The sequence below is a fragment of the Cyanistes caeruleus genome, chromosome 11, assembly GCF_971803275.1.
Source record: "Cyanistes caeruleus chromosome 11, bCyaCae1.hap1.1, whole genome shotgun sequence".
Classification (NCBI taxonomy): domain Eukaryota; kingdom Metazoa; phylum Chordata; class Aves; order Passeriformes; family Paridae; genus Cyanistes; species Cyanistes caeruleus.
Genome location: NC_141711.1, coordinates 16710854 through 16725313, shown reverse-complemented (window position 1 = coordinate 16725313; position 14460 = coordinate 16710854). Strand labels below are relative to the sequence as shown.

The window sequence follows — 14460 nt, the reverse complement described above, 5'->3', positions numbered from 1 at the left end:
CTATTTGAGCTACAGACACATTTTAGTCACATTACCTGCAATTCTTCAGCACTGTTTCCTTCCCCCCACCCCTCTTGACTCCTGGTTATATAACTAGATCAAAAGATTGGATGAAATAGGGCAAAGGGAAGGAGGGAGGCTGCACACGTGATCACATGCTCCGGGATGAGTCATTAAACCGGAGACAAACACTGCCATGGTTACACTGCTGCCATCTCACCCTGTGCCTGGAGGACCTTGACAAGGCACCAGAGAGCACAAAGCCATGCCTGTTTGGAAGAGGAAGCACTTCCCTCCCCATACTCCAGCAATTGCCCACATCACCTCCTCCAGCAGCCACCCTGCCACCTGCATTGTGCCAGGCAAGGGTGTCTTCAGTACAAGGGTGATAATAGCAAAACCCAAAGGCTCAGGAGCCCAAATTATTATGTCTCCTCTATGTGTCCAGATGTGTTGTATAATCCCTATGCAGACTCATTCCATTTCTGCATTTTACCTTTTCTTTCCTCTTAATGATATGTAATATGAGCCCTGGTGAAACCTACAAACAGCTGCATAGGGTTTTTAGAATATAATTCTCATCTGACCAGGAACCTGAAGCCCGAAATTTGATGAATTTGGTGCTGCAATGAGTACAAGCCCTCATCCGCCACAGCCGTGTCTGCTCAGGCTGGTGTTTGTCCTGCCAATACAAGTTCTGAGGTGAGGAACACAATCTGTGCCTCAGCCCACATTCCTGACACATATGCATCAAGAGAGCTCTTCCACGCTAGCGACAGCTCCAAACATCTCACTGATTCAACTGCAGTGGGATTCAGGGGACAGCCAGCTTCCCAAAGGCTGCTCCTATCCTTGCCACCACCACGAATAAAGCACTTCACAAAGTTTAACTAACACAATGAAAAAATCACAAGTCTAACCTTGCAACAGCTCCCACCACACCTGTGCCATGAGCTGGCAGTTACCAGCAGGAATTGTTTTGCTGCTGCTTTGTATTAAACTCCTGATTATGTGCACAGCCTAAACCCAACCCAGATGAAAAGTGAGGCTCCCCGCTGCAGACGTGTGGCTGCTCTCCAATACAGTGAGCTCCAAGCTGTGTAAATGGGACCCACACTGGGACAGAAACACATTAAGAAACAATAACTACACACAAACACCTATTTTGTATAAGAACAGCTCTGATCTTTGGGTTGGAGGGAGTGTGGGAACAGCCTCGTTGAACAGGTCCCATCAGGTAATCAATGGAATAATCCTGCCCCAATTTTGCCAAACCTACATCTACAACAGAAATGCAATTATGGTTTTGTAACAGGAGCTCAACACACTACTCTGACATGGTTATACAAGTAGTGTTTTACACAACACAAAAATTCATCAGCCACGTTTGCATGTTGACAACTGTCTGATCATGCTGGAGCTGCTGTGCACTCTAGGAAGACCTGGGCATTTATCCACATTGCCTGCTTGGCACCCCATTGCCACCAGCCTGGGGGGTGACAAGCCAGCACAGCCCTGCACAGCAAGATGAGCCACATCAGAAAAAGCAGGCCCAAGTCTGCCCAGCAGAAGACAGCCATGGATCAGGTATGGTTGTTGGCAAGGGTGTAAATCCATTCCATGGTTCCACACAGTGGGCATCAAGAATCAGGCGGTTCACACCAGCTTTGTTCCATCTTTTACGCTGTCCTCACAGATATACAAAGAGGATTTCCCAAGGGAAGTGGTGGTAGCATCAGTGAAACTGCTCCTTCAGGTGGGCAACAGCTCTGAGAAATCCCTAAACAGTTCCCAGTGGTTATGGACACCTGCACACACCTAGGCACTCTGTCCTGCAAGGTACCCTGAACACCAAGAGGGGCACAACTATCCTTTCTCATGCACTTTAGAGGTGTGAAATGTGCCTGCACTCTCAAAACCCAACAGACCTGGTTACAGCAGAGTTCTGGTTTGTGCTGCAGGCCAGAGGTTGCAGGTTTTCTTTGCTCAATAAGCTGCAGCACCACCCCCAGATGCACATACAAATAGGGGGGAGGCGTTTGGTTTCTCGACCCAAACTTGCGTGTCACGGTATTACAGTTTAGAAGACTCTGTAGGAAAGAGAGTCGTGACTGCTGTGTAACGCTGCTTCAGATGCTCCCTGTGTGGTGTGATTGCCAGAGCTGTCCCTAAACATTGCACACAGCTGTGACTCATGATGTGTAACACAGCAAAAGATCTGTCCCGCAGTCAGGCACCTCCTATTGCAGCCAAACTCACCTCATCACCTCCTTCTCAAACTTCTGTTACAACAGCACAGGATTCAGGTTGGAGAATATTCTCTAGATCATTGATTCAGTAATGAATTGCTCTCAACACAGCTTGCTCTGCAAAATGGATCAGGTTGCTGCAAAGTGTCATGAAGCAGCAGGTTGTTTTGAGGTGTAACATTTGTGTAACTAACAGTCTTCTGACACTAAGGTAAGTGAAAAACAGTGTTACAGCCAGTCTCCATACTCCAAGGTACACCTCAGTAAGTCCAAGCGTCTGTGCATCCCCAGTTTGGCTCTAGCAACAGTCAGCACTCTTAGGTGTACAGAAAATTCCCATTCAAAAGATCTGAGGGTCTCCTACCTGAGGTTGCTGCATAAGAAGATCCAAGAGAACAGTGGACAAACTACTGTGTAGGTTGTTGATTTCCTTGCCTGCTCAGTTACTAGCCAGCTAACAGGGCTAGCTAGAGCTATGTACACCTCTTCCTGGGAGACCAGTTTCATTGCAGTGTAACTCTAGTGCCTCCAGGAAAGACACAGCACTGAAAACCAGACACTTGTTTATTTCTAAAATAATTTCACTATGGAAACTCAGGATACCAAACAGGACAATTTTGCTGAGTCTTTGGGCATTATTTCCTATCCTAAGGACAGGGATGTGCATGCATGGTGAGGAAGATAGTTGTGTGCAGAGCAGAGAGCAGTTAATTCTTACTTTGGGAGCTTTCTTTTGTCCTGCACATAGAACAAAGAGCAGTTAAATATTATTGCAGGCCTTCTGGGAACTTCTATGCAGTTTGTGGGCAAAAGCCTCTCAGATACTAGCTAATACTAGCTAGTGCTACTACAGCCGGTACTGAGCTGTCAAAGCAGGAATGGGAGGAGCACTGAGGGATGGCACAAGGAAGTCTAATTGCACAGCTCCAGCTACAACTCAGTCCCTGACACACTGAACTACAACTGGAGTGCCAAAGGCTGGAGGAGCAACTCTGCAGAGCAAGCCCAACTACAAAGGCTCTGCCAGCCTGGCAGATGCTCTGTGGGGTTATGTGATGTTTCTCCAGCGTGCTGGGAGCTGGAGTGGTGGATAGGTGATGCCAGAGTGCAACTGTACCTGGCTCACAAAGAACAGTGGTTCTCTAACTCCAGTAGTACAGCAATCAACTCGGACGCTGGCAACAGCCAGAGTCTTCTGGCTCATCCTGCATTCAGCTGTGCAATATAAATGAAATATTTTCAAAATATTCTTTGTATGCAACTGGCGCAGCTGTTAGTGGATGTCATGCAAGAAGGGAGAAGTGGTGTCTGCACAGAAGCACCTCTCACAGAGGTGGCATTGTGTGGAAACACTTCAGCACCACAGCGCTGGGCTGGAGGCAGGAAATTCCTTGTGAAACCCCTCAAGTACACTGTAGGTTAAAGAAAGGGAAAAGTTCAGATTCCCTTCCTCCAGGCTTTACCTGTTGCAACACCCAGGAGAGGCACAAAGACGGCACACACCAACACCTGGTTGCTTCCACCCAAAGCCCTGGGAAAGCCACCTCAGAGGGGGTGGGAGCGGGACAGAGCAGGCCGCGGCCCCTCCGGGAACTCGGGGCTCTCCGCGGCAGCCGCTGGCAGGGCAGCTAATTAGCAACAAGACTTTGTTCTCCTCGGAAAATAATCGGGCTCAGTCTTCGACGGCAGGACGCCCCTCCCAGCCACCAGCGCTTAACAAAGCCCTAATTATGTAAGTATTATATAACCCGGCACACCTGCCCCCCCGCGCCCGCCGCGGCACCCGCGCCCGGCCGCCCCTCGGCCCTCTCCGGTCACCAGCAGCTGCCACTGCTGCCGGTACGACAGCCGGGACCAGCCTTTTGTCCGCTTGTCCACACAGGACCCCGGCTGTGGGAGCTCCCAGGCCAGGCACTGCGCCCTGGGCAAGCGGACAGCCAGGCCGTGAGGCGCTGGCCCGACAGCCCCGGGCCCCGGGCCGGGCTGTCCCCGGGCGGCTCCAGCGGAACGCAGCCCGCTGAGCCCGGCAGTGACCGACCCCCGCTCCGCTCTCGCCCCAGCTCTGCTGCCGGCTGCGATGCCCGCTGTCCTGCTGAGTCACAGCCACCGTACTGCCAGGCACAAGGGCGTCTTTCGGGCCGAGCCTCATCCCAGGGGAAGCTTCCTGAACTGTCAAAAAACACGTACATCTTCATTCCCGTTGCTGATTTATCAAGGAGTTAACCACCCCAGGTCTGTCGTTCATACCTGTCACTGTAACCAGACACAGAGTCTGTCATGTTGGTATAACAAAGAGCGCTGCTTGAAGTCTGAGTAACGTGTTTTTCATTTCTCTAAGTATCAGTAAAGCGATCACTCGCTGTGGGTTCGAGACACCTACGTGAAATCTGCAGATTGATGGTGCGGGATGGCTGGCTGCCTTTGTCCCCAGTGCAGGACCAGAGGATGGAGGGAGGAGATGAGCTCTAAAGAAAAAGCCACCAGCTCTGACTCTGTGGGCCAGAGCATGAGGAGGGAGCCAGACCATGAGCATACACAAGTCAAACCCATCTCCAGTCTCCTTTGGCAAGAAGTAAGCCCAAATCCATGGAAAACTTTGAAAGATAAATTACAAAGCAGCACTTCCCTTCTTTTTTCCTTCAGACATCTTTCAGCATACCATTCGGTGATGAGGTTATGGTGCAGAATAAAACTCCTTTCCTGGCCTGAAGGAATCCTTCAGGAACAAAAGACAGCAGAATTGAAGGGCAGGAGCAAGGAATATACCACCCAGAAACCAAAGGGCAAGGAAGCGGCCAAGAAGTGCTGAGAGGCAAACTGGAATATCAAACAGCCAACTTTGGTGACAGGCAATATATCTTCTAACCGTGGGATTATGCAAGCAGAACCAGGCCCCAAATACCCAAGAGATCTTGTTCTGGCTGGGCCTCAATGCTGCGGACGCTGAGACCCGGGTTACATAAACACCAAAGAGCACTTATATAACTGTTGTATGGCACAGGCTCACAGCCACTGGCGCCCCATTGCCATGGGAGTGTGGCAGGTACCTGCTCTGGCACCCAGCCCCTCCAGGATCTCCTCCCATCCCTGCACAAATCCACAAATGCAGCCCAGGTGAGGTGCCCATCAGGTTGTCCCTTTCGCAGGCACCACAAGCTCACGGTTGCTTTGGAGCAGTGGGCAATCCTTTATCCATTTCCAGCTCCAATATACTCAAAAGAGGACTGTGAAATTTCAAATCAAACATTTTCACAGCACTTTGAGACAGCAACACCTGGAGAGAATACAGAACACTGCTACCTGCCATCCCTCTTCTAGGTGTGTAATCAAAACTACTTTTCCCGATGGAAAATCCTCAAACCTAAACTGTTCCCTCTTGCACAGACACTGTGGGCTTTAGTGAGGACAGAAACAGAGACAAGAAAGGTACCCACTAAGTTAGCAAGGGAAGTGGGGATCAGTCACATTGGTCCTTTAGCCAGGGGTGTGCGAGAGCAGTGAGTTACATAAAGCTACTGCTCTGCTCTGGAGTCAGGAAGTGTTTCAGGCTGAGTGCTGGGAAGTTTTCAACAAGCTGTGCGCAGGAGGGAACCGAAACCTCCCCTTTCTGGTTATCCCAGTTAACTAGTAACCCAGAATAGAGTTTTGTCAGCCAGATTACGAAAATTACCATGGGGATCTAAACCACAAGTAACCGGATTTAACCTTATTTATTTTCACAACAGTTCAAAGCTTTTTTAAAAAAAGAGAAACATGATCTAGTTTATTGAGGTGGCTAAATATTGATTTAGGTAACAAAGATAAATTTCCCCTTTCCAACTTCAGAAAATAGATGCATATGGGGGCTTGACACATTCCGAGCACAGTGAATCCAGCTGGCTTCTACCATGACTCTTCTAGGGATAAATTTCAGGGACTAAGAAAAGAGGACGAGTAGGGGAACAAGCATTCTGCATTATGCAATGATTACATAAGCATTAATTTACACTAGGTAGCTGGGAGTTGTAGCTTTATACCAGCATACCCTCAGAGCAATGAGAAATAATAAAGAAGGGATTATTGCTGCCACACACTTCCAAGGCCACTAAAATGGCAAACAAACAAGAACCCGCTGAACTTTAAACTCTGCCTCAAGCTCTCACCATAGCTTTGCTCAGAACCTGCTAACAAGGACAGGGAGCAGACAGGTGACACGCATTCCTAATTTAAAAGAGCAGCATGGGAAATAATCCCAGCACAAGGCATCCTCCAGCACGAGTCCTGATGGCAGTGGTATAAGAGAGGAGTGATTTCAAAATTATAATAGTGTCATTTGTACCCTAATCAGTGTCAAAGGAGTTCATGGGCATGATGAGCTCCTCACAGTAACCCTCCTGTCCATTGTGCAGAGGAGGAAACTAAATCAAAGCAATCAGGTAGGCATCAGTGCTGAGTAACTCAAGTTATTGGCTCCCTGAGCTCTAATCAACAATTCTCCTTCTCCTTAAATATAATTTCCTACTTGAAAAAAACAAAACACATTTTTGGATTTTTTTTAGAACTGTAACAAAGCACAGAACTTCAGCTACATTCCCTTTTTCTGCCTCAGTGTCTAAAGTAATTTCAGAGGAATTTTTAAGGACTCTGTTTAATGAGGGAGGCATCACTTGGGAGAAAAATTCAAATGGTTGAGTTTGAGCCTGTGTGCCACCGCATTCCACTGGCACTTCTCCCATCAACTGCAGCCAGAAAAGTGACCGAGAGCACTGGAGAAAGTTAATAAGACCAGGATGAAACACCATCGCTGAAAGAACGATCTGTTTCTAGTTTTCCTTTCCAAAATACTGGTGGCTGCTAAAGGAGTTTGACAAAAGGCTGCAAAGTTGTTTGTGGCAATCAGACTCACGCAAATTGAACTCACAATGTCACAAGGACCACCCCCTACCTCCCCCCCCCCCCCCCCCCCCCAAATACACAACACCCTAAAATCTAAGCACATTACAGCCTGGAAAAGAAACAGGCACCTGGTTCCTTCCTAAGGTTGCTAAAATGACAATTACCTCTATGGTCAAAAAATAAATATATGTGTATATCAGGAGAAAACAGGGATCTTTACATAAAAGACATTTTTCTCACAGGACAACAGGGGGATAGGTAGTGTGCTGCAACAAACCTTGATTTACTAGCTGGTGGGTGCAACCATAAAATAATTAAAATCTGCTCTAATTTTTCAGAAATATTTTTAAAATAACAAAAAGGTATCACAGCACTGCATGTACAGGAACTTGCTACTTTGAAGACTCCACCTTTGAAGGCACCTGGACTGAGGAAAACCCATATAAACCAGAGAGGAAAAAAAACATTGCTCAGTGGTTGAAGCACAAAACCAGGGAAGCGCACAATGTGTAAGTTCTGCACAGACTCACTCAGTGACCTTGTGCAGTTTATCATCTCTCTTGGGACAGAAAGGTTGTGCAGAAGTGTGATGGAGACACTCCTGGATCTACCAGCCAGAACAGAACCTCATTAGATCAGTTAAAAAAGCTTCCTGAAAGAGAGCTAATTTTTTCCTGCTAGAGACTTTGGTAGAGACTGTGACAAACCTTATCCCAGACTTTACAAGTTGACAAGTACAAAGAGGAGTTAATTTGCACTTTTGCTCTCTTACTTTTGTACAAATACCTTTCCACCCCAAATTTTTGAAAGGCCTCTAACCTTGTATTCTCACTCTGTCTATGACCTACAGTCTCATTTCCAAAAGCATCTTTCTCTCCCTGTCTTCTCTTTTTATACCTATTATCTAGACTAAGTTACATAAGCCACTTGTATCATCACCCAGATTCCTCATTTATCCAAACTCATTTTCTATTGTAATTCCTTTTTTTACTCAGTTCACACTCTCCCAGAATTAGCTTCTTTGTCCTGCCACCACAACCAGAAAAATAAGATGGATTTCTTTTTCTAGAACTCCCCTTCCCACTAATGGATTACAAATATTGCATGTCTTATTTCTGTAAAAACTCATGACAACCACACTGCACTTCTGTAATAAACCAGAATTCCACAGTTGGAACTCCTGGGGACCATATTTGATCAGTCTGTTAGGTTTATAGCATGTCTTGGGAGGTACTTGCCACATGAACAAGGTGCAGGAAGCTTGACATCACAAAGTACCTCACCTCAAAGTAAGAAGTTAAATTACAAATTTAGAAAGTTCTTCAGATCTGCACAAACCAACATACATCTTCCCACCAGCAAACAAATTAAGTGCCAGCTATCCCCAAACTGTAAACTCCTGTTAGGATTTCACCAGCATCTTCCATTTGATAGGGGGGGAAGCTTTTAGTCTCTTAGGCACTAATTAGGGGATCTGGAGCAAGCACCAACAGCTCTGCCTGGTGCTCAGATTGTCGCCAGGACATCAAGTCACCAAGTATTTCACTGACAAAAGAAGCTCTTGCAACTCTTATCAAGTAGGATGTTACAGGGAAAGTATACACCCAAAGTCAAAGGGGGTGGGGGAGAGGACAGTGAATATAAAACAATGCTGCTAGTAACAACTGCCTCCTCTCTTGGAAAAAATAACTTTTGCAGCATTATAACACAACAGCAGCAGAAACAATAACAGCCAGACCCAGAATGTCACATCACCAAAGACTTCAGAATTACAGTCACAAAGGAAGAATGAGCTTCCTTTTCATGTCCCCTCCATCACGCCAACAGGCACTGCAAGGCTCTAAATCTCAACCTTTTCCATTCCTGCCTGGTAGGGAGCACAATAAAATCTGGGACCTACAGAAGAGCCTTGGTTCCTGATGCCTTTTACTAGCTAGTGAGCGGGGTGCTCCAGCCCAGGGGTGGGAAAATGAATGGCCTGTAAGAGGAAAGCAAGAGGGAAAAGAAAACAAAGGAGAAAAAGAAAGAAAAATCAACCCTCAAAATTCCCCACCTGTGTCCTACCTGGAAACTGCTGAGACTCATCCAAGAGTAGCATGCTGCTCAGTGCACCGAGGCGAGCCCTCTCCCTGCACACTTGCTCAACGTGGCTGCACACTCTCAGCTCTTCTGCTATTCTTGTCTCAGGGTCTTCAGGACAAAAGTTTCCAGTCACTCCTGACAACTCTTTATCTCTTCCCACAGCCCAGCGAGCACTAAATCCACTCTCACTGGCTGTTCAGTTCGCAGGCGGGAAAAGACTCCTGATAAAACAGTCCAGGGTACAGGCAGGGAAACCTGCTCTTAAAGTTTCTGAAAATAACTTTGGTAAATAGCTCCTAGTGCTTGAATCCACCCAGCTGGTGTGACGAGAAGCAGTACGTATATATCCTCCCTGCACCCAGCCGAGACGGACCAGGGTCACTGTTATATAACTAGTTAAATATGCCTCGTGTTCAGCCTAAATAAAAATTGTCACTATCTCCTCCCCTGCTTGGAGAGTCAAACAACACAGCCCTGCCCGAGGTAGCTGCTGCTCCACTGGGGACCGATGCCTGGAGCTGTGCTGCCGGGATGGTTTGGCTTCCCAGGAGCAACCTCAGTTATGCTGAGGAAAAGAGTTTTAGAAGAGAGAAGAGGAGCAGGGAGGCTGAGTGGGTGTGTACGGGGGAGGTCTCTCTCCTCTGGAGCAGCAGAGCTGCATGCTGTACGGATCAGATCCCATTCACTCAGCCTGTGATCCAGTTCAACTAGTGGCAGAGACCAAGACTGAGAATAAAATAAAAATCCTTACATAACCGTTCAGGCTCCGGTGGGGCCCCGTGCAAGGGGAATCCCAACAGACAACAGGACGTTCAGAGCAGGGGACACGCAGGACCCTAACTCTGCTTCCCAGCTTCAGAGCACGTAAGGAAAAGTGGGTGGGAAGGAGATACAGAAAGGAGTACAGCCTTTCTGGCTTTGAACACAATTGTGATTTTATGAGCTATTTGCATGGTGCCTGCTAATTTGCAAGAAACTTGGACAACTCAGACTGAAACTTGAGCAATTTGATGGAGCTGGTAACCTGTTTGCACAATAACAGGTGAAAGAGCATCCTGTTTGCTTGGTTAAATCAGCAGCTTGTAGACCACTACAAGTTTCTCAGTTTTCAGGAAAGAACTTGTCAGAATTTGTGGACTGGAAGATTACTTTAAGTAAGCCTTTGTCCCAGTCATTCACCTGCATCAGGACAGGCACAAGAGAGAATAAGTAAGTACAGAATAAGTCCTTTAAAGCTGTGGTTGAACCCCTAAAGGCTATCCAGCCTGCCTAACCTTCTTCAGTGTTACAGAGACTTTATCCATGCCCAATTCCCCTCACAGGCATAGCTAATGCCAGTAATAAACAGCAAACCTGGGCTGAGAGACATGTAATGAAATTAGCTCACTGGTAGTGAGCATTTGTCCATGTAACTAAGTCAGCTGTTTATTGAAACAGCTGGTGAGGGAGCGCTGGGAAAGGCAGGACATGCACAAGAAATGCAAAGCAGGTGGTGTCCGAACAGCCCTCGCACAAACCTGCAGGAGTCCAGGACAATGAGCTGCACTCACAACAGCAAAAGCTGATCTAAAGGTCTGCAAGCACAGCCAGGGCAGAGCCCAGTTCCTCTTTCTTTGTGTGACTCCAGCCATTTTAGCCATTTTTATTTGACCTTTTATTTGGGAGGGTAGCAAGGAACTGTGAATACTTGCCGCCATCAAAACACCCTCAGTGCTTCAGGGTACATCACAACTTTGAAACAAACCCAAGATGCCTTTTCATAATTAGAGCTATATAAATTTTACAAATAAAAAATTAAAAAATGAACTCTACTACAATTAAGACACTGAGTAACAAGACAGCCTTTCACCTATGTCACAGATTCAAACAGCCTGGCTGGCACACAATGTTTATCATGGGGGGAAAAGAGGGACAAATATATTAAAAAAGTGCAGAGCCAAGGATCTTGTAACAAGCCTTATAAGGACTTTGTAGGGTTGGAATAAATAAGCAAACATGACCTCAGCATCTGACCTAACAGATTTTTGAAACTGGAAAGCAAGATTTAAAAACAAATACTGGGTAAATACAACTGGGTATTTGCAAAGCATGCAGTGCTGGCTTTGGCTGGGAGAGAGTTAATTTTTTTTCATAGCAGCTAGTATGGGGCTGTGTTTTGGATTTGTGTTGGAAATAGTGTTGATAATAGAGATGTTTTTGCTGTTGGTGAGCAGGGTTAACACAGAGTTCAAGGCCTTTTCTGCTTCTGACACTGCCCCACCAGTGAGGAAGCTGGGGTGCACAAGGAGTTAGGAGGGGACACAGCTGGGACAGCTGACCCCAAGTGGCCCCAGGGATACCCCAGACCATATGGTGTCATGCTCAGCATATAGAGCTGGAGAAAGGAGGAGGAGGAGGAGAGGGGGCATGTCCGGAGTGATGGTGTTTGTCTTCCCAAGTCAATGTTACTGTGATGGAGCCCTGCTTTCTTGGGGATGGCTGAACACTTGCCTGCCCATGGGAAGGAGTTAATGAATTCCTTCTTCTGCTTTGCTGTAAAACTATCTTTATCCCAACCCACAAGCTTCGTCACTTTCACCCTTCCAATTCTCTCCTCCATCCCACTAGGGGATAGTGAGTGGCTGTGTGGGGCTGAGCTGCCAGCTGGGGTTAAACCACAACACATCCATATTACAGCAGTCAAGCATGAGAAAAATGGAAATTCAATACACTGGGGAAACAGGAAACCTATACCTGTCTTCTGCACACAGCAATAAAAAAGGAATTCCCTTCTTCACCTCAGTGTGCAAAATGGAAAAGGAATTTTTCTAGCTTTCCTACTCACAACAGCCTGCTGGTGAGGCTACCACTGTTAGCCAGAATAAATACATATTCACACAACCAAGAATTAGATCTGCCTGAAACAGTCAGTTTATAAAATTATCTCCTCATGGAAGGTAATCTTGTTATAGGTAAGTCCATTTACTGAATAGCTTTTCCATGAGGCCAGTCTTACCAGTAAGGAACAATGTTCTCCCTGCCTAGGGTCTGAAATCTTACCCACCTGTCACACCTCACCTTCCTCATCTCAAACCACAAGCTCTTTGCAAGCGTACAAACTGTGCTATACATCACAAAAGGCTTCTCAAAAAACTTTTGTAACCTGAGAGATTCCCTTGCTAAAAACTTAGACGATTACCTGTTAAAAAAACCCCAAACAACACTATGAAGTTTGTATTTTCATAGAATATTAAGACAGGAGTCCTTCAGAATATGTTTTTTATTTGGCTGACAAGTGCTTCCAGCAGCAATGTCAGCATCCCTGAACACTGCAATTTCACGAGCATTAGAACTCATACCTAACCTACAGACATATACAGACAAGAAACTTGACCGTAAAGTATATCAGGACTAGTTCCTCCATATAGCAAAGAACATTATCAAACTGAAGTCAGTTAAACTAAGAAATATTTCAACAAAACGTCCCAAAACATGCATTTCCTTCAAGGTGGAGTAGCTCCTTCCCTAGCCCCATAACTGCTGTCCACCTTGAACCTCCCAACCCCTGCTCCTCAGGCTGAGCAGCTCCATGCCTTCTCAAGAGTGATCTGAGGATGCTCATGCTCAGTGAGGATAGCATGAGAGAGAAGCACTGGATCAAGATGTACCACCCTGCTCTTGGTCCCTGCAAGCTGGGGTTGTTCCCTTCTGTCCAGGCTGTTCATCCTCATCACCACCCCATAAAGCAGAAGAGACCTTCCTTGCCCACCTTCAGCTGCTCCACACTGGCTGCACAGTCCCTTCCCCAGCCCACAGCTTTCCCCCAGCCATGCTCCACATCCACCAGCTCCTTCTGCACACCCCACTGACCTCCACTGTAGAGGGAAGCTGCCTACTAACCCAAATTTTAAGTTACTGAAAGTGAACTAGGCTTGACAGCCACATTTCACTCTTGATTAGCACCTGCTAGTAGCACATACACGTATCATTAAGGCCACTTTCCCTGCCCTAGTTTCCATGTTGTTTTAGCAACACAGAAAACACAAGAATACCAGGTTTGAGTTGGACATGGTATAAGGTGTTGTTTATCCACCCAGAACAGTTCAGACAGAATCACACTTGGACTCCACAACACCCTGTGTTGGCAACTTAGTATTGCTGGGCTTTGAGAATCATTTGCTTTTTAAACAAACACTGCACTGCAAATAATTTATTTTTTTTTTAATAAGATCTAAACCAACCCTGGAAAACCAGAGGAGTTTTTCCACTGACTTCAGTGAGCTTTAGACTGAACCATAAGGCATGAATTTTGATAAATCTGTTTTTTTCTCATTTTATTTTATTAATATAAATCTTCGTTTATTTTCTTTCCCAAATTCATCTAAATCATAAGTGGGGGGAGGTTGGGAAGTTGTACATAATGTAACAAAATCTAATTGCACAAAATACAGGAAGTGACACAATGAAGTGCCTCTTGCAAATGCTTTTCACACTGGCACTGTGGCAAAACACACTGCTTGAGATTCCAAAGCTTTCAAAGGTTGTTTAAATGTACCAAAGAAAACAAGCTGTTACTAGCCAATATAATGATTTACAGTCAAAGAATATATACCATAGATATTTATAATCATTTAATAAAAATTAAATCCATTGAGTTACAATCCCAGTTACATTCAATAAACTGATTCCTCCCTTCCTGTAACTTGCTCAATTTCTCTGCTGCTGTAGATGACACAATGTATTTGTGCATCACTGAAGAGCTTTTTGGTACAGCTTTCATTCCATTCATTTTCAGCTATGCGCAAATTTGACACAAATCACAAGCTGAGTACACAAAAGTACCACTTTAAAATTGCTTCTAACAGTTCAAGTATTTAAAAACTTTACATAGACAAAGATTACCTGCAGATGTTTTAATTGCAAAATTTGTTTTGACAGAGATTTAAGCTAGAAGTTTCTGTTCACCTAGCCCAAAAAGATTTTATCTTGTAGCTTTCTCCTGTCTCATTCCTATTTGCATATTTGCAAGTGAAAATAAAGTCCTCTGACTCCTACTTAGAGTTTTTTTGAGGCTGAGTCAGTGAACTACATATTGAAGAAAATGTGAACAACACATTTTAAACATCTGCAGTACAAAATATTGTTAACAGAAAATACTTTGATCCAAACAATGAACCAGACACTTCTAAAAGTTCAGTTTTGCAGTTTCTTTAAAGCCTAAGCAAGAAGTTAAAAAAATAAATAAAGGAAATAACTGTGATGTGATATTGTGTTT

At 45.5% G+C, this 14460-nt stretch overlaps 1 protein-coding gene and 1 long non-coding RNA gene across 19 annotated transcripts in view; one reads left to right on the top strand and one right to left on the bottom strand.

Moving 5' to 3' along the window:
- The window catches only part of RAD54L2 (RAD54 like 2), an 85800-nt gene that overhangs the window by 23274 nt on the left and 48066 nt on the right, over nt 1-14460 (bottom strand). For 2 of the 18 annotated variants that reach the window (XM_086846242.1, XM_086846233.1), the window contains exon 1: nt 3713-4227. The exons of 12 other annotated variants lie outside the window; for them this stretch is intronic. Coding sequence is in view for 3 of the 6 variants with exons in the window: in XM_086846230.1 (XP_086702356.1) it covers nt 9189-9222 (34 nt within the window). In the remaining 3 variants the exon portion in view is untranslated. Of the gene's footprint in view, nt 1-3712; nt 4228-9188; nt 10478-14460 lie in introns of those variants that run through there. 4 more of the 18 variants (XM_086846230.1, XM_086846238.1, XM_086846241.1 and 1 more) reach the window with 4 other exon arrangements.
- LOC147651033 (uncharacterized) lies at nt 3896-8301 on the top strand. Its single transcript, XR_015275049.1, has 3 exons — nt 3896-3981; nt 4132-5567; nt 7463-8301. It is a non-coding gene; the product is annotated as an uncharacterized LOC147651033 (long non-coding RNA).